Genomic DNA, 20,075 nt, shown 5'->3' on the forward strand with positions numbered 1-20,075 from the left:
TGACCACACCTAGGATAGTGACTTCTTTTCCTCCAGTAACTGCCCCTACTGTGTTTCTTATCTCTGTGAGTGGTACCTCCCAGACCTACAGATTACCAGAGCTTGTTAAAATACTGATTCAGAAGGTAAGAGGTATGGTACAACATTCTCTTGTTTCTGACAAGCGACCAGTCAATGCTTGTGCAGTTGATGAAGGACCACTTTGTAGCAAGGTTGTCAGTTGTCCCCTTCTGCCCTCCACTGCCTTAGTTCAGACAGATTATTGCAGCGGGCTCCTAATGTTTCCTGCTATAGTTGTATCATGCTTCCTCCAATGACTCTTCCACACTATTACCTAAGTGACCTTAACAAAAAGTCAAGCCTCCTCATTTTATTCTACCTGAAATTTCTCAGTGGCTCTTAGTTTGCAGTGCAAAATTCAAGCCTGACCACAGCAACCAGGTCTGACATTTACTTCTAGTTATTCTAACGAGTCCTCAAAAGTATCAAGTTATTTCATCCCTAAATACAAAAGTCCATAAACCTAGAAAGCCCTTTTACTTCTTTCATTCCTACTTTACCTTCAAAATTCAGCTTGAGTTGTTGCAAAAACATTCCAACATTCCTTTGTCTGGTTTAGATTCCCAACCACACTTCCACAAGAAGCACCTGTGCATAATTTGTGTTCACTACACTGGTTATTGAACTTTGCATACATCTCCTGGAGGGAAGGAAACGACTCTATGACTTTGCATGATACATATTTGTAGATGGATGGACAAGGGAATGAGCATTATGGGAACACGAAATAAGGTAAAAATACAATTGGGTATCATTGAGAAAAGACTTCGTGTTAATTTTTGGTTTACTGTTCCAGAGATACAATTTTATATTTCTGATGAATTTATATTTTAAGTGTAGTCTTTGAACTAACTGGACTTAATTACGTAGAATGACCTCTCTCTCACACACACACAAAATCACAAGACCTACACAAGGGAGTTTTTGTTTCATTTCATCTCTTATGAAGCAACAATCTTAAAGCAATGATAGTTACATTTATTGTTCTGTTGCTGTTATCAAGAAGGAAACAGTCTTAAATGGTACATCAGGAATGTTAAGAACAGTAGATATTACTTTATAGTACTGTATGTGAAAAAATATTGCTCATGAAGATATTTTAGTAGTTTAAAAGGAAAATGAGAAAATGAAAACAAAATATTTTGAAATGGAACCAAAGAAAGTTGAATTGAAAATATAGTAATTGAAAGTACGAAAGAACATAGTTTTAAAGTGATAGTGCCAAAAACTGCCCACCCTATGCCCACCACCTCAAGGTTTGACTTCTTAGGAATGTCTTGTTTGCATCTAGAACCATTGGTATCTTTCGAATAAACCAACCAATTGACTCCCATCATTGATTTATGTAAACTAGGAATACATTTTTTAAAAGATCTTGTACCATTCCATGCTCAATGTCTGGAATTCAATAGGAGAATACTGTTACACAACTGCACTGGGTGAGTAAAATACTAATTAAGATTACTAGAAGCTTCTCTTGTATAGGATTAAAGAAGATCCAACTAAATTATTTATGTAATCACTTTGCTTTGGCGTTACGAGTGTATCATTTGTTTGAGCAGTGCCAAGCCAGGGCCTGGGTGATACTGGGGATTGGTAATTGGATATGGGACTTTTCATAACTTGATAAAAATCTCCATCTAACTTGAGAATTGTGACAGCTGCTCAGTAGCTGATGTTGGAAATGATCCAGCGTGTGTGTGTGTGTGTGTGTGTGTGTGTGTGTGTGTGTGTGTTTTAACCCTTATTGTAAATGGATATTTCATATTACTCAGTGACTTCATAAAACCCTTCATATTACCATTAGAAACCACACAAAAGTCATTGGATGAATCCAAGAAAACTAACAGGTGCAGTCAGGCAATTTGAGTTCTAGTTCCATCTATGACACTGAACTATCAGGTAAGACTGACTCTGCTGCATAATAGGTCTGATAATATTATCTGGAAAGAATGTAAATAATTACAAAACTGTTACTACTATTAATAAGATAATCATAAAAGCAATATGGATTAGAGTTACTCCTAGGAGAAACTCTAGAAATATATAATTATTTACTATGTGTTTTCTAGATTTATATAGATAGATGAATTACACCCTATGTGGAAAATAGCTGCTTTTATTTTTCAGGAATTTCTATATAACATCACTATGATAATACCTACAAGATTGAAGATAACCAACATATCTTGGTTGGAATAGAATAAATATAGTAGCACTTAGCAGGGAGGGTTGAAATTATCTGTAGTCCGTTTACCCTCATTCTACTATTAACTCCTCTATGACATAGACTGTATACCATTTATATTTTGACCCTAAGTGCCTAACAGAATAAATTCTTGATAAGTTCCTTTAAAGAAATTAATAAATAAATGCAATAGAGAACGAAATTTGGCATGTGCCTGTTTATTCCAGACTTCAAATTGCATTTGGTTGTTCTGTCTGTCAGCCACCAGAGGGCACTTGAAGCCCGTATTTTGGTTCTACCTGGGGCTCTCTCTAATTGAAGAGTGTTATTTCAACAAGCTTAATTTCCAATTCAAGCAAGTCAGATTTTTCAAGATGGAAGTGTTATTGAATTAAAACTTAATGTGAGGACCTCAGAATGTGCTCCTGGTATAAATTAAGATGAAGCTACTGTGAGATGTGTTACTTTACTGGTATCATTTTCTGAAGCCAATTCAGTGTTTCAGGCAGCAGTTTGATTAAAACAGCATATGCCATGACTGAAATAGTTCTCTTTCAGCTATTTTATCAAAAAAGACGAAGAATCATAGTAAATTTCTAATAAAAAGTGAAAGAAAATTTCCAGTGTCTTCAATCCCTGTCATCGTGCTCCTCTTTTTATAGAGTCTTTTTAGGAGGGGAAAATACTCATATTTTCCTTTTTCATACAATGTCAGTGTTTAAAAAAAGAAAGTATAAATAGAACATTACATAGTGTCAAAACCCTGTAGACATTCAATGGACGTTGGCTTACGACGACAATGGTAAAGAATGTCAGTTCATGAAGGCAGATGGATTCTGCACTCAGGGTGCTCCGTTGTTCATAAAATACAGGTATTGGTGCCGGCACTTACCACGTTCATAAATGCTTTGGCTCTGTGCCTGAGATCACCAAAATTGAATGCTAATAAATGGCTTTCAGTTACTGCATATCTCCTTAAGGGAAAATGATTTGTTGAGGGCACATCTTTGAGAATATATCCTTTCTAGGAAGCTGCTAATATCAAAATTGGCCTTTGACAAAATAAGAGGCATAATGTAGAGTAACTGAAATAGAGACGTCCATTAAACCCCAGCCTGTGAGGCGTGCAGGCGATCTGGGTAGTGACACACATTGTGTAATCTGAGGAGCGTTCAGTTCGGCTAATACGGCACGTGAGCGCGTACGCCGGTTCTCTTCTCGGGGCGACTATTGATGGACTTCATGATTTCATTAGTCACTTAAAACTCCTACCTGAGAGTTGCCTATCAAAAACATGATTCCTTTCTGCTAGGGATGCTGAGAAGATGATAAAGTATGAGAATCACGAGTGCTCTTCTTGGGAGGCATAACATGACGTCGAAGTTACGGTAAAGGACTTCGCAAGTCCTTATGTACAATATATGCTGCACTTCTAGCAGTGGTGTTCCTAAAATAGTTTTGTGTGTAGCTGCTATCTCCCACATTTACCCCAAGCATAAACACTGGGCTTTCAGCAGACCTGTATGGTGAAAAAGCACAGACGTATTCACTGATCAGCTGCCTTTCCTATGTTCCTGACCCAACTCTTTCATGTTACAGAGACGTTGTAGAGACCTCCAGTCACCTAATCACTTCTTTATCATTATCCTCACTCCTTCCATGTTCTCATTCTCTTCTTACCCATTTAGAGTTGATGGTTTATCACTCCAACTCTCTTACAATCACCCTTAAGTTCTCTCACCCTTTTTTTCCCCAATCACACACAGTTCTGCTTAAATGAAGCCACCCTGAGAGCTTACTCCCTGCATGCTTCTGATCACCTGAACTTTGTTGAAGAAAATTACACAACCTTCTGATAAGTCCCATTCTAATACAGCAACTACAACATTCTGAAAGACAGTTAACCTAGACTTATAAAAATGTTAATGTCATGGGGACGCCTGGGTGGCTCAGTTGGTTAAGTGTCTGCCTTAGGCTCAGGTCATGATCCCAGGGTCCTAGGATCCAGTCCCACAATGGGCGCCCTGCTCAGTGGGGGGCCTGCTTCACCCTCTGCCTGCTGTTCCCCCTGCTTGTGCTCTCTCTCCTTCTCTCTGCCAAATAAGTAAATAAAATCTTTCAAAAAATGTTAATGTCGTGAAAGAATGAAAGATAAAAAAAAATTGAAAAGGGAGTAAAAGGAAAGAAATGAAGGTCAAGAACTGTTTTATGTTAAAAAGAGAACAGAGACATTTGTCTTTAAAGGAATATATCAGTCTTGATAAATAAAATTATAAAGAATATTATTAGGACACTCAGAAATTTTAAATATTGGCTATAGTATCAGTGTTTTAAATTTGCTGAGTGTTACATTTGTATCCATGAAGAATGACTTTGTCTATTGATGTGTTTAGGGATGAAGTATTGTGTGGTAACTAACTTTCAAATGGTTCAATGACAACAACAAAAGTATACACTTAATATGGAGAGAGAATGATAGAATCTAAGGGAAGGGTATAGTTATCACAAACAGGATTGAAATTTTTCAAAATAAAAATTTTAAAGGAAATAATGGTCACAAATCTCAAATGAATACGTTTCACTGCCCCAGACCTCTACTACACTTCCCTAGTATACACTTCCCACACCCCAGAATGCCCGTTTCACACTCCTCTTCCACGCTAACAGCTGCTTCATGCTCTACCAAGGAAGAGCAGCAATCAGACCAGAACCCAGCATCACCACATCATCAAAGCTACCAGCCTTCCTGAATCTTCCAGGCTTTCCTCCATTGTGCTCTGAATTCCAGCACTCTCTCTTTCTCAATAATTTCTCTCCTGAGGTTTTTCATCTCTAGACTTTTCCATCAGAAGTTTCCCCCTGTATTGCATCAACCCTACCAGCAGTAACTTGCATCTTTTATAAAAAACCATGTCTTGGTCACGGAGCTCCCTCAAGGAACAGCCCCATTTCTTTGCTCCCATTCAAAGCAAGGAAAGCTTCTTAACTGAATTGTCCACAGGTACTGTCTCCACTTCTCCTCTCCCACTCACTCACTCAGTTTGGGGTTACGGAAATCGCCATTCCACTGAAGATATTAAGGTCAAGAGAAAGTGTTACGTTAATAACCTCTTGGCAGCACGTATAACAAATGACCACTCCCCTTCCTCAGACACATTCTTCTCTTGATTTTCATGTTGCGAAACTATCCTGCTTCTTCTTAACTCACGGCTGCTGTCTCCGTGTCTGCTAACTTCTCTTCTTCTAGACCTTGGACTTCTCAAACCCCAATCATATGACCTTAAGTTCTCCTCTGTCTCAGGGGTTCTTGACTGTTTTGTGTTATTTTGGCACTCAAGTGAAGCCTATCAAGTCTTTCTAATAATATATTTAAGTGCCCCCCNATTTTCATGTTGCGAAACTATCCTGCTTCTTCTTAACTCACGGCTGCTGTCTCCGTGTCTGCTAACTTCTCTTCTTCTAGACCTTGGACTTCTCAAACCCCAATCATATGACCTTAAGTTCTCCTCTGTCTCAGGGGTTCTTGACTGTTTTGTGTTATTTTGGCACTCAAGTGAAGCCTATCAAGTCTTTCTAATAATATATTTAAGTGCCCAAAAAAATTCTTAGAGTTACACAGGAAACTATATTAAAATATAATTATAAATATATTTCAAAATAAATGCATGATATTTATCTTTATTAACACAAGAATAGGGCAATGCATTTTAAATATAGGCAAGCTTAAAATCATATCTTATTTTTAAAATATCAATTTAAAAGCTATTTATTTCTTAACTTGTATAACAACATTAAACATGAGGTGGTGTTCAACCAGACAACATATATATATATTATATATACACAATAATATATATTATACATAAACATACATATTATATATATATATACACACACATACACACACATATATATATATGCTATGTTGGACATTCCATCAATTTCAAATTTTTGTTTTAATGCTTATAAGTACTAAAAATATTGATGAGCTAAGATACATATTTTTTTGCAAATGGAATTAAAGTTTCTTTAGCTCCCTTTGCAAGGTCAGGAAAGTTTGTCTCAAAGAACACCAGGATTCTCAGAGGCTTTTTGAGTTAGATTTCAACTATAATAAGATTGGGTCCTAAGATCAAAGATCGTGGTCTAGGACAATACTTTCAATAGAGTGTATATCAGAAAGAAAAGGATTGTGGATCTGTGGTTCAGCTTTAATAGTATCAAGATAAAAGTAACTTCTGAAATAATCCTCAATAGTTTCCAATTGTCCATGGATTTCTCTTTTTGAAGAAATCGACAGTCAGTCATCTGAGGATGAAGCACCTTCTCCAACATTTCAAAGTCCGGCATTCCTAACTGGTTGCTAATCCTAGAAACCTTATAATTTTTTTTAAAGCAGAAACCACAATGGACTTGAAATGAAAGCTTTATCTCGCTCATATGGTTAAAAATAACTGCCAGGTGGGCCAAATCATAGATAAATCATTTTTTTTCCAAAGTGTTCTGAACATGGAATTTCTTTTCTTTTAGAGAAACTAAAGCCAACTGTCCTTAATTCAGACAAGCATTTAAGTCTTGTTCTCTGGGAAAGTCAGTGAACTATTTGATAAAGATGTACTTCATATTCTGATCCTTTTTCTTGACAAATTTTTAAATTCCATTATTCAGAGTGATTATCAGAGGATAATGTTGATAACTCTTATACTTGTTGGCAAAGCCTCTCTCAGGATTGTAAGAATAGTCTTAATTCCTAGTGTATGTCTGTGTGAAAAAAACAAAGTGGTGACATCATGAGATGCTTCCTTTTCCATTAAGGTAAGAATACTGGATATATTACCAAGTATTACTGAAATCATGGGAGGAGTGTAGTGCTTTTTCTTTTTTTAATTGAAGGTTTGTTTGGAGAAATAATCTGTATAAAAAAACAGAACAATAAAACAACTTTCCCATCTTTGAACCTGTCCATAGCCTTGGTCAGTTCTAAAAGCGACTCACAGAATAAGAATTCTTCCAGCCACATACTCCAGGGGAGCAGTGAGGCTGTCAATTCCTCCATTGCTTGTTTCAAAAATTTAAGATATTTTTTATAATTCTACCCTGAATGAAAACATTTGACATGAGAACCTCCCTAAGATTTCTGTTCATTTGCAAACTTAGGAGTTTCCAGGTAAAATCTGAAATTAGCCTCTCTACACAGAGGTCAAGGAGAGATAGAAGGAAGAGCAGGCCACTCCAGATTAGTAGTGGAAGTTTCAATAAGCAAGGGAACTTACATATGAGGATTGTCTTGGGCAGCAGCAGAACACGTAGATTTCTGTACTACCCGCCAGAATCTTAAAAGTTTATACAGAGATCTTAACTGGGTTCAGTGATGTATACAGTCCAGTTGGTCTCAACACCTCACTCTTTCAAGGCTTCATCCCTGTTCCCACTGTTCCCAGGACACAGAAATGGTGGCGGAGTGTGCATTCCAAGGTCAGGGGAGGGAGTGAGGAGCCTCCAATTGCCTGGGTCTAGCTTGTGAGTCAACCGGTGGTCAGACCCTCTCCATCACCTGCTCCAACAATTTTCCTCTGTTCCAGTTCAAAGACCAACTTGAACATTTTCAGTAAATGCGGCTGAATTACAGTCTCTCCCATTTTAAAGAACGTTAGAAAAAATAATTTTGTTAAATGGGAATTCCATTTGGGAAGTATCCTAGCTTTTCATCTTGAGATTTTCTTGCATGAAGAAAGCGCTATTTGTAAGAATTTTTACAAATGAAAACACTGTCTGGCATGATCTGTGAAAGAACTAATTGATAAATATGACTTCGTTCAAATTTAAAACTTCTGCTCTGCAAAAGACACTGTCAAGAAATTGAAAAGACAAGCTACAGACTGGGAAAAAATATTTGCAAAAGGCATATCTGATTAAGGACTGTAATGCAAAATATACAAGGAATTTCTTAAACTCAACAATAAAAAAACAAACAACCCAATTAAAACATGGGCCCAAGACCCCACCAAAGGAGACATACAGATGGCAAATAAGCATATGAAAGGTTGATCCGCATCATTATGTTATCAGGGATATGCAAATAGATGAGATACCATTATACATCTATCAGAGTGACCAAAATCCAGAACACGTTAAATGCTGGGGGAGATGTGGAGCAAGAGGAACCCTCCTCATTCATTCCTGGTGGGAATGCAAAATGGTACAGCTACTTTGGAAGATAGTTTGATGGTTTCTTACAAAACTAAACATACTCTAAACCATGCAATCCAGCAATTACACTCCTTGGTATTTACCCAAATAAGCTGAGAAGTATATCCACATAAAAAATGCACATGGATATTTATAGGAACTCTACTCACAATTGCCAAAACTTAGAAGCAACCAAGACGTCCTTCAGTAGGTGGATGGATAAATTACCTGTGGTTCATCCAGACAACGGAATATGATTCAGCGCTAGAAAGAAATGAGCTATTTAGCTCATTAAAACTTAAAGGCATACTACTAAGTGAAACGTAAAGGCATATTACTAAGTGAAAGAAACCAATCTAGAAAAGCTACACACCGTATGATTCCAGATATGTGGTATTCTGGAAAAGGCAAAACTATGGAGACAGTAAAAAGATCAGGGTTGCCAGGGATTGAGGGGAAAGAGGGATGAATAGGAGGAGCACAGAGGATTTTTAGGACAGCAAAACTAGTCTTTTAGAAAATTTTTTTTAATTTAAATTCAATTTAGTTAACATATAGTATATTATAAGTTTCAGGGGTAGAATTTAGTGATTCATCAGTTGCATATAACATCCAGTGCTCATTACATCAAGTTGCCCTCCTTAATGCCCATCATCCGATTACCCCATGCCCGCACCCACCTCCTCTCCAGCAGCCCTCCATCTGTCTCCTAGAGTTAAGAGTCTCTTATGGTTTGCCTCCCTCTCTGTTTTTATCTTATTTTATTTTTCCTTCCCTTCCCCTATGTTCATCTGTTTTGTTTCTTAAATTCCACATATGAGTGAAATCATATGGTATTTGTCTTTCTCTGACTGACCAATTTCACTTGGCATATGCCCTGTAGTTCCATNAATTTCACTTGGCATATGCCCTCTAGTTCCATCCACATCATTGCAAATGGCAAGATTCCATTCTTTTTGACGACTAATAGTCCATTGTATGTGTACATTGTGTATGTGTATTTTTTTTTTACAATTTTATTTATTTATTTGAGAGAGAGACAGAGAAAGCATGAGCAGGGGTAGGGGAAGGGGGGGAGAGGACAAGCAGACTCCCTGTTGAGTGGGGAGCCTGACACAAGGCTCAATCCCAGGACCTTGAGATCATGATCTGAGCTGAAGTCAGATGCTTAACTGACTGAGCCACCCAGGCACTCCATGACAGTGAAACTAGTCTTATGAAACTTTAACAGTGTCCAAACCCACAGAATGTACAACATCAAGAGTGAACCCTAAATTATGGACTTGGGTGATAATGTGTCAATGTAGGTACATCAATTATAACAAATGTACTACTCCGGTGGGGGTTGATGATGATGGGGAAGTCTCTGTACATGTGATGGCAGAGGGTTTATGGGAAGTCTTTGTACCTTCTGCTCTACTTTGTGAGCCTAAAACTGCTCCAAAAAATAGTATATGAAAAAATGACTACACTGTAGCCTTTGTGTCTCATCACATTGAGTAGTACACAGCTAATGCATTAGCATCTAAGACAGGAAGAGTATGTTTATGTTGTTATGGGTCTAATAATTCCTTTAACTAGTGATGAGCATAAATGATGTTTCAAGATATCTCCAACAATTATAATATTATATGAAAATATCTATGATTTCCATTGATATCAGGGATACCAACAACACGACTGTGGTTTGTTGTCTACATTATTAATTGAAGGGGATGCAAAATGAAGCTATAATTTTTTTTCCCCATCGAAGTTCATAAACATCGGCCTTCCTGAGATCTCAGCCACTCTTATGGCTTCAAATTTCATCTATATGCTGCTGAATAATTCCACATTTTAGTTGTTTACTTAACTTGACATTTACACTTGGTGTCTAATAATAGTGTTTGTTGAGTGCTTACTGTATGCTAGGCACTATTATAAGCATTTTACATTTACTAAGTCATTTACTTCCCCAAAACAACACTATCAGGTAACATTCTATTCTCATTTTATGTAAAAAAGAAACCTGAGGCACAAAGATGTTAAGTAGTTGGTCCAAGGTTTCCCCGCTACTGAGTGGCAGAGTGAAACGTGCAGCCCTGGAAGTCTGCCTCCAAAGCTCTTGCTCTTAGCCTGTAAGCAACCCTTCTCCTAATCAGCACCTCAAACTCAAGTTGGACAAATCAGGTGTTTGGATCACCTATCTCTAACTGTACCTCCTCCAGCCTTTGCACATCATAGTAAATGATGCACCATCCTCCTAGGCATTAACATCCCAAACCTAAGACGTCCTAGCTTTCCCTTGCCCCACCAAAGCATTCCAAAATATAAGGACAAAAGTAAATAGCAATACTATCTCTAACCTATATCCAGGCATCTGTCCATTTCTCAACAATTCCAATACTTCCTTTCTAATTCCATCCCCTTCATCTCTAGTCGAGATCAGCACAATAGCATCCTAACCAGTCTTGTGTCCATTCTTGTCCCCAATTTAATCCCTTACGAAGAGTGCACTCTTGAAGCACTCTTCCAAATCTACTCTTCCCACATCCTTCACCAGCAGTTAATGCCTCCGTATTTCTAGATGTTGAAGGCCAAACTCTTGCAGCTATGTTTACCCCCTCCTTTTTCTTCTTACCCTACATACTCCTTGTCAGCAAATCATATCAGCTCAGTTCTCAAATATGCACACAGCCTGACTTCTTTGCACTACCAACACTGTTACCATCCTGGTCCAAGATGCCATTATTCTTGCCTGGATTATTTGCCTTTATCTCTGAATTGATCTCTCTGCATCTGCTCTTGCCCTAGTGCAGCAGAATAGCATTTGGTTGTTATTTTGAAAACATAAATTAGATCATGTTATATTTCTGCTCGATATTCTACAGTGGATTCCCATCTCACTCAGAGTCAAATACATGATCCTGCGTGATCCTCCCATTACTTCTCTGACTTCATATCTTATACCATTCTGGCTTCCCTGCTCCTTACACATCAAACACACTCCCTCGTCACGGCGTTGGCGTTTGTCCTAAAATGCTTGGAATGCTCTTCTTCCAGAAGTCCACATGGCTAAGTAATTCCCTATAGACCTTTAGATCTTTACTCAAAATTCACCTTCTCTGTGACAACTTCCTGGTCCTCCTATTTAAAACTGCATCACATTCAATCCCCCCCCCCACATAAGATATTCTTCCTTGCTTATTTGTCTCTCTCGGCATGTATCACTTTATAATGTACTATATATTTCCCTCACTTATCTTGTTTTTTGACTTTCTCCACTATGAATGAAGTTCTGTGAGGACAAAGAATTAAAAAAAAAAACTACGGCCCTATCCCTACTGCCTACCATATTGACTGCTTGTTGAAGGCATAGAAGAGAACAAACATACTCTTGGAGGTATCTCCATTTGTTCATCATCTCTCACAATTAGGTCTAGATTCGAAATTAGGCCCCCATGCACAGCTCATTTTCCAAGTTAAGTGAATTAACAAGTGAACCCTTTATGCCTTCTAGCTCTGCAAGAGTTCTTACTCTTTATTACTTTCTAATTTGCTTTTATTCATTTATTTTTTTAATAAATTGATTCTTTTTTTAAGATTTTATTTTTTTATTTGAGAGAGAGAAAGAGAGCATGCATGCACCAGGGGGTGTGGGCAGAGGCAAACTCCCCACTGAGCAGGGAACCTGACATGGGACTTGATCCAGGACCCCAGGATCACGACCTGAGCCAAAGGCAGATGCTGAACTGACTGAGGCACCCAGGCACCTTCTAATTGCTTTTATATTGAAGGAGGAACAAATTTATATTCTGTCTCTTTTTCCATCATCAAGGCAGGCACCCAGGCAAAATGAAAATGGGGATTCCCTCATTCAAAAATTACTAAGGATTTCCGCAGATCATTGAACAAAGCATGGAGTCTATGAGACCACACATGTCATATGCCCATGATGCTGGCCCTAATAGCAGGGTTTTGTTAGAGCTGGAATTTTTTTAACTTATAAAAGCATGGAGTTTAATGATCAAGAGTTGCCTTTCCATGTCCATGGTCCATGATGAATCTGTATTATAAACGTTTATATATTCTAAAGATGAACACAATTTAAATCATTAGTTATGTAAACTACATAATCACTTTTTCTGGTTCCAGGTTGACTTTTTGGTTATACAAATTTCTATCTATTTATAATTATTTATTGTTACATTATCCCATCCACTTACGTTAATAATGTAAGATAAAAAATACCACTGGTGGGATCTTTTACTAGATATTGACTTATCATATAAATAAGCACTTTTAAAGGGAGAAATGTTAAAGATGCCCATTCATTCAAGAGTTGAGTAAAAATCTATGTCTGCAAATTATAGTGCTTGGCTTTTTAAGAAATTTAGGCATTATATGACAGGAAAGCAGACTTTTTGCTGAAATATCAACTTTCCTAAAGCTAATTAGCCAAATGATCAATTTGCTGAATGACCAATTTGCCAAATTTGCCAAAGTAAATGAGTGAAATTTAACATAATTAACAGCTTGAACCAGTTGGAGAAATATATAGAAAAATTATACACACATTTTTAATATTCACTATCACAATTGGATTGTGAATTATATAGGGATATATGTATATTTTATATATATGCTTGTTTCATACATATATACATTTATTCATATGTACATGTTAACTTGTTATATATGCATATTATATGTAATACATATAAGTTACACATATAGTTAACTGGTTATAAGAAGACTAGTTATAAAGGAAGTATAATCTGGAAGGGACCATATGGTTAGTATGAATGAAGTAGAAAGATGAAATAGGACACAGTGGGAGTAACCACATTATATACAAATTATTGTATGACATTTTCTGGTTGATATACCCTGAGGATTTGGTAAAAGAATCTTAAAAATATTAAAGGTTCGGCAAAACAATAATCAACATAGAAAGGTTCCTAATTATTTATTAATATATCCAAAATATGGAACAGTTTTCCTCTTTGCTATAAATAACATTGATTCCTTCGACAGCAAACTCTGCCTATTTCAATGGTTCTTGATTTGAAACCACTCCAGTTATGACACAGGACAAAGTTTTTCACCTACTTCTAATTTATTTCATAATACTTTTGAATGACATTTCCTACCTTTTTAATACTAAAACATTTAAAATATTTTAGTATTATCTCACCTATTCTTCATACTCTGTCCTAACTTATAAATTCAAAAGCATCTGAAAAAAAATCAGAATTTTGAATTAAATTGCACTTGTTATTTTTTAATGAAATCATCTAAAATTTCATTTAGGTCAACTTAATTTAATCCCAATTTGAAAGCATCAGAAAGAAATGAAAATTAGCCAAACAATTCCAATTTTTATCCCCACACTACCTTTTATTTTGTTTTTTGATACTGAAATACATACTTCTACACATTTCACAACTAATACATTGAAGTGACTATTTTTATTAATGCTGCTAAATAATTCTTTGTAAAGTTGCTAATTATTGCAATACAACATTACAATCTTTAAATTTAGTAAATTTGGCAAATAGTTAATCAGGAAATTGGCATTCAACTACCTGATTTTCTGCTAATTGAACTATTCCCAGATAGAGGAGGGAAGGGTGAGTAAAGCGTGCAGGAATACTAATTTTCAGGAAGAAGGTGTAAGTGAAAAATATGAGATAGAAGTGATTGGAGAGGTAGGAAGAAACCCAAGACTCTTCAGAGGAATGGAATTTCAAGAAAGATGTTCACAGTGTCACATGCTACAAAGAGTTCCAAGAGTAAGAAGGTCAATGGTACCTTGCAGGCACTATTTTCAGTACGGTGGTGACTTACAGTCAACTTACAGAAAATTATGAGATGAATGTAATTAACCAAATCTAACAACAACAAAAATGAACCCCCAATGAGATAGATATCAACTCTTGAAGAGCAAGGACCTAATTTTATTATTTTAGAGTTCTGTCTCTCTTCTATTTCTTTTCTCTTCCCTCTCAACAAGAGTAGTCAGATTTGGTAAATACAGGATGCTGAGTTAAATGTGCATTTCAAATAGACAACGAATAATTTTTAGTGTAAGGATGTCCTAAGCATTGCAAACCCTCACTAGAAGGGTGCTAAATTGGGGACAAGGGAGGGGATAAGAGCACTGGCCCTGGAGTGACTGCTTGAGTCCTCACTCTGCACTTAGTTATATGGCTGTGGGTAAGTTACTCAAATCTTCCAAGTGCCTCAAGCCATAGCTTGGAACAACGGCGATAATAATAGTAATCATAATTAGTAGTAATTATGGGGATTATTGCGAGCTCAAGTCTCTACAGCACTGGGCGTGGTGTTTGAGACAGTCAGAGAAATCCATACATATAAGTATGGTTGTCAATTAAAGGAACAGCACTAATTTATATGAATGTGAAGGGGGAAAACATGTGGGGTTTGTATATTGGATGGACTTGTAGGTCTACCTGGGGATAGTTAATTGCCAAAGCATGCAGACAAATGAAAGTATGTAGGCCTAGAATTTTTAAAAAGGGAGGGTACGGGATTCACGGAAAACTTGCCCGTTGATCCCTCTTACCAAAAGGAGTGGAGTCATTACACTTTCGCGAACAGCCCTGAGACGTCAGCACCCAGGTTTGAGTGTGGAGGTCTGATGACCACAGACCGGTCGGGGCCGGTTCGGTTCTCCAGGGCTGGGGAGTGTTTCCACGTGCAAATCCCAGAGGTGCAGCGGGACAGCCCCGGGCGGGGCGGGGCGGGCCTCGGGTGGCGGAGCTCGCCTGCGCGCGTGGGAAGTCAGGCGCGCGAGCGAGGCGCGGTCCGGAGCCCAGCCCGGCGCTGGCGGCGGCTGCGAGAGAGCGGCGCGCGCACACGCTGCGCGACTGACGCGGCGATGGGACACCTGTGGCTCTTGGGAATCTGGGGCCTCTGGGGGCTGCTCCTGTGCGCCGCGGACCCCCGCACAGGTAATTCATCCGGGACGCCAGGGAGGCAAGAAGTCCGTGCGGGCGCAACCCATGCTCTTAGGGTCGCGGGAGAGGCGGGACTGCCTGGCACCAGCCCTGCGCCCAGGCTGCGGGTGCGGCTGCGTGGTGATCCTGGGGACCTGGGACCCGGGACCTGCAAGTCAGACCTAACAGAGAGACAGATAGACAGACTCATACACACACGCACACGCACACGCACGCACACACACACACACACTACATACACACACGCACCCATACCCCGAAAGAAGAAAAGAGGGATTATGCTTAAGTCGTAAGAGTTACTGCTTAAATTATGGAACCTCACGGCCCCCACCCGCAAGTGACTCAATTGAAAAAAAAACATTGAAAACTTGCTGGGGGTGGAGGTAGGGGACACAATCTCAGTCCTCTCTTTTCTCTTCTTGGGTGCCTTCCCCACCGAAGGGAGGGCAATGTCCCCCAGTAAGACAAGAATGGGTGTCTGTGGCTGGTGTCAGTCACTTTAAGGGGCAGCTGCCCTCTGCCTTCAAAGTAATACCCAGGAGAGGGTTGGAAGAGACTGATAAGATAAGAAATTGGAGTTGTCGGATGGAGATAAGGGAGGATGAACCTGAGATAGGCGGGGAGCAGCATGGTCTTGGAGATAGGATCCAGGGGCCTCGCTGGAGTTTCCTGCTCTTGGCTGTGGGCTGCTCCAAGTTGTCAGTGTACCTGAAGCAGGATCAGCCTTGGAGCTTGGCAAAGTCTGACCCGTAGTACAGAGACATTTGAAGTCCGTGCTAAACTTCTTACAGGCAGGAATGAACTATATGACTGTAATTGCTTTAACCTTTTCTCATACATCTATTTCAAACAGTAATTTCTATAGCTTTTCTTTTTGTGTCCACTTCAATTTTTCCACCTACTTTGAGATTTGTTACTAAATCTAGTAATTACCAGATTTGTACAGTTGAAGCAGAAAATGAACCCTTTTAGCCACTGTGTATCTTTGAGTTGTTTTAAAGCAGACTTACGGTTCTCCAGAGAAGCAGCTTACTCCTGTGTTTGCATAGACACCTCCCTCTTTCTAGAACTCTTTATCTCTCCCATAGTTGATCTGGTCTAGCTATTCATATTTGCCCTCCAAGATGCAGCAGGGACACCCCTTCTTTCAAGAAGCCAGTAGGACCCAAGCAGTGTGGATGAAATGCCCCTTCTTGGTAACCCTGTGCTCTCTCGTCACTCTGTACTGTCTAAGCTAAGCTTTTGGAAAGTCGAGACTGTTACATTTTTATATCCCCAGGACCCTTACACTGTTCATTGAATGAAATAGTAACCATTAGAGTAAGAATTTACTATCATCAGGAGGCTAAAAATCCCAGAAATTATCTTTCCTGAAGTCTTACTGTGTCACAGAAAACAATTTCTTCTTAAAACACACCATTAGCTTTTGTACCTGGACTATACTCTTCATTTTCATTGATTCTTTGCATTTCTGATGTGCTTTTATAATGAATGACTTATTTCTCCACAGTGTTATTTTACCAGCATTGTCTGCTGCTGTGTGGGCTGCTAACTATAGTTATAGAACTGCAGTTAGTTGAGCACTACATGAAATTAAGGGTTTAATAAATGTTTTATAATATGATAGGTAAGAATGATGAAAATGATCATTATTTCTGCCCTTTGTGGCACCTAAGGCAGCGCTTTGCATAAAGCCAATGAGTATTAGTTAAGTTAATGACTTATTTCCCTGTCAAGTCATTGGTTAAAAGTAGAACCACAAATAAAATATGGGTGTATTTACTTTCAGTCCTGTAACCTTCATGATGTTTTTCTTACAACACTGTAAGACGTAGTACCAAATTTGATGTTTGAATTGAAGTACTCAACAATTTTACCTTTACTGTATTGTAATATCTTTCAGATGGCTCTAAAATAATTCCCAAAGTCACAGAAATAATACCTAAATATGGCAGCACAAATGGAGCAACAAGGCTGACTATCAAAGGAGAAGGTATGGTTACCTTTTTCCCCTCCTTGGCCAAGGTTGAACTACTTTAAAGACTGTTTCACGTTTAGAAATTTATAGTTTAAAATAAATCCACAAGAGTTGTTTCTCCATTTGGCCAGAGTAGTAAAACTCTACCCCTTTGACAGCTAACAAAATCCCCAGGAGTCTCTACCAACTTGATCATCTGAATTCATATTGTAATTACTTGCTTAATTTAACTCCCAAGATCTGGATTATAGTGACTGAACTAAAAGAAACATCTTCAGCCCAACTTTGCAATTATTTGCTTTTTTCTTCATGGGTCTAATAAGATTTAATTTATCTTTATATTAAATATAACATTTGGAGAGCCTTGGAGGTAGAATGTTCAATAAAAGGGAGTGATGGAGAAATAGAATGGTAATGAAGGCAGAAAGGCAATTGAAAACAAAACTTTGGATCCCTTCTCCTGCCATCCAGTCCTTAACAAATGCTTCATCAAAGTAGGGGTTATGTTTGACGCTTTCTCCTTGCCTGGTCTTGGAAGGAAACATAGTAGGCAAGCAGTGAATTTATTTAATGAGCAACTCTTCCTAAGATTAAGTAGAAATACATGGTTCTTTCAGCCCTAAGGTCTTCATAATCTAAATAATAGTTTTCAGTTTATGAATTTTTTGAAGGATAGGAAAGAAAAAAATTTTAAATACATAATGCTATTATTTGTCTATAAAATAAAAAGAGTAGTGAAGTTTTTGGATTTAGAATCAGCAGAGCAAGATATTTAAGTATTCCGTCAGATACATTGAAATGTCTTTCAATACTTCCAAGTAACATTTCTGCTGATTTCAGTCTCTCAGTGTTACACTTAAAATGGTTTATGTCTCTAAATTGTGAAGAATATATTTTGGATTTAAGTTTAGTTGTTTTTGTTGTTGTTTAGAGTTAAACACCGAAAGGCAATGTATTTGTTAAAGACGATTTTAAAAGTGTCTTTATTCATAGTTCCCTTATATTGTAAATTGCTGTTAAGATAGTGTGCTTGAAAGCTATTAGGTTTTTGACAGATTTAAAAGCCATGAGAGAAATGCCCAGATTAAAACAAAGCAAAACAAAACAATACAATACATCCATTCAGCTATTTCTTTCTGCCTGGAGACCTAAACTTTTTCTGATCCATGAACTATGGCTTGAGTTTAAGTACATAGACCGAGATGGTCCTTAGTTATAAATACAAAACAAAACAAAGCATTCTATCCTTAAGACATTTTGGAAGAACATCTTTATGAATTTAGCTCTAACCTTTGCTCTTTCATGGACTTTCTGAGTCACGGTGTATCATGTGTCACTGGTATCATGGTGAATTTCTAGTTTTTCCATCCGTCTCAATTTCTGAATGCTCTTGACAGAGGATCATAGAATAGTTAAATCCTGTTGGAATGGTAGATACTTGCATCCCCACCGTGATTTGTCTTCCCTCTTCTTGCCTTAACCACACACTGTAGGTGACTAGAAATGCGTTAGCATATGTCTTTCTCAGAGGCTGAGTCTAAGTACTATTTTGTGTAGGTTTTTAGGGCACATGATATATACAGAATGTATATAGAGCAATGTAATAAATTCACAAAACATACCAGACCTTCAAAGCTACATGAATGCAGTACTTGAACAAAATTTATTTGGAGGAACTACATTCACATAATCCATCAGTGCTGTCTCTGACCCATACGTCATGTTTAGAATTGCATGCAGAGCTAATTAATCACACAAGAACATTTTCTAAATGGAATTGTAACTGCTAGTTGATTACTTAAATGTTGGTCCCATAGGACTATAAAGATGTTCTATTTTTGTAAAAGTCATGATGCAAAAATTAAATGTTATAGAAATGTTTGACTTAGAAAGTGAGTTCTCTGAGATTCCACCCTCTAGAAAAATCTACTGTTAATATTTTGGTGTAGCCACATGACTTTTGGCTATTTCCACACATCATAATCACTTTTACAGCACAAATTTGCTACTGGATTGCTTTGTTCTAAAGGTTGTGCTTCAGGAGCCAAAGATCTATAATTTTACAATTACAATGTCCAAGTTTAAGTGTTTTGAGCACTTTATTTCCATGATCATGGAAATGATTGTGTCTCCATGTAAAAGGACCGGTTTAATGAGGAGTGTTATTATTTTGATTATTAGTTCTGGAGTGTTTCTAACTCTATATCTGTATTTCTTGGTGGTCTTTCTTAATCGTTCCCTTTACTTAAAAAAATCAGTAAGATGGGGGAGTAGTATTTTACTTTTGGCTTTATTTTCCCCCTAGATATTTCCCTATTACATATGTTTTTGTCTAACTGAAGTGTTGAATTGTATGGTTTTTATAATGTAATGGAAAACACAGGGACTTTGTTCCAGTCTGACTGCTTCCAGTTCCATCCTTGCGCCTTCCCACCCTGTGACTGGGGCAGGTTACTCTCCTAAGCCTCGGCTTCCTCATCAGTAAAGTGGGATATTAATTCCTACCTGTTGGGGCTATTGTGACTATTGAAAAGGACAATGTATCTGAGTTACCCATAGATACTATCTGTTCCATAAATTAGAGCTATTTTATTTTATTTTTATTATTTTGGTGGGTTTTTTTGCATTTTTTTTTTTTTGCATTTATGTTATAGGTTTGCTTTCATTCTTTAGGAATCATCCTTCCTCACACTGTGCT

The 20,075-nt window shown here is 37.8% G+C and overlaps 1 protein-coding gene across 1 annotated transcript in view; it reads left to right on the top strand.

The window, feature by feature from the left end:
* The first annotated feature begins 15,264 nt into the window (after positions 1 to 15,264).
* Positions 15,265 to 20,075, top strand: part of PKHD1L1 (PKHD1 like 1) — a 165,871-nt gene continuing 161,060 nt past the window's right edge. The window contains exons 1-2 of the mRNA XM_034668487.1: positions 15,265 to 15,393; positions 17,303 to 17,392. Of these exons, the coding sequence (XP_034524378.1) occupies positions 15,321 to 15,393; positions 17,303 to 17,392 (163 nt within the window). The 5' untranslated portion in view covers positions 15,265 to 15,320. The remainder of the gene's footprint in view (positions 15,394 to 17,302; positions 17,393 to 20,075) is intronic.

Source organism: Ailuropoda melanoleuca, chromosome 9 (assembly GCF_002007445.2).
Source record: "Ailuropoda melanoleuca isolate Jingjing chromosome 9, ASM200744v2, whole genome shotgun sequence".
Classification (NCBI taxonomy): Eukaryota; Metazoa; Chordata; class Mammalia; order Carnivora; family Ursidae; genus Ailuropoda; species Ailuropoda melanoleuca.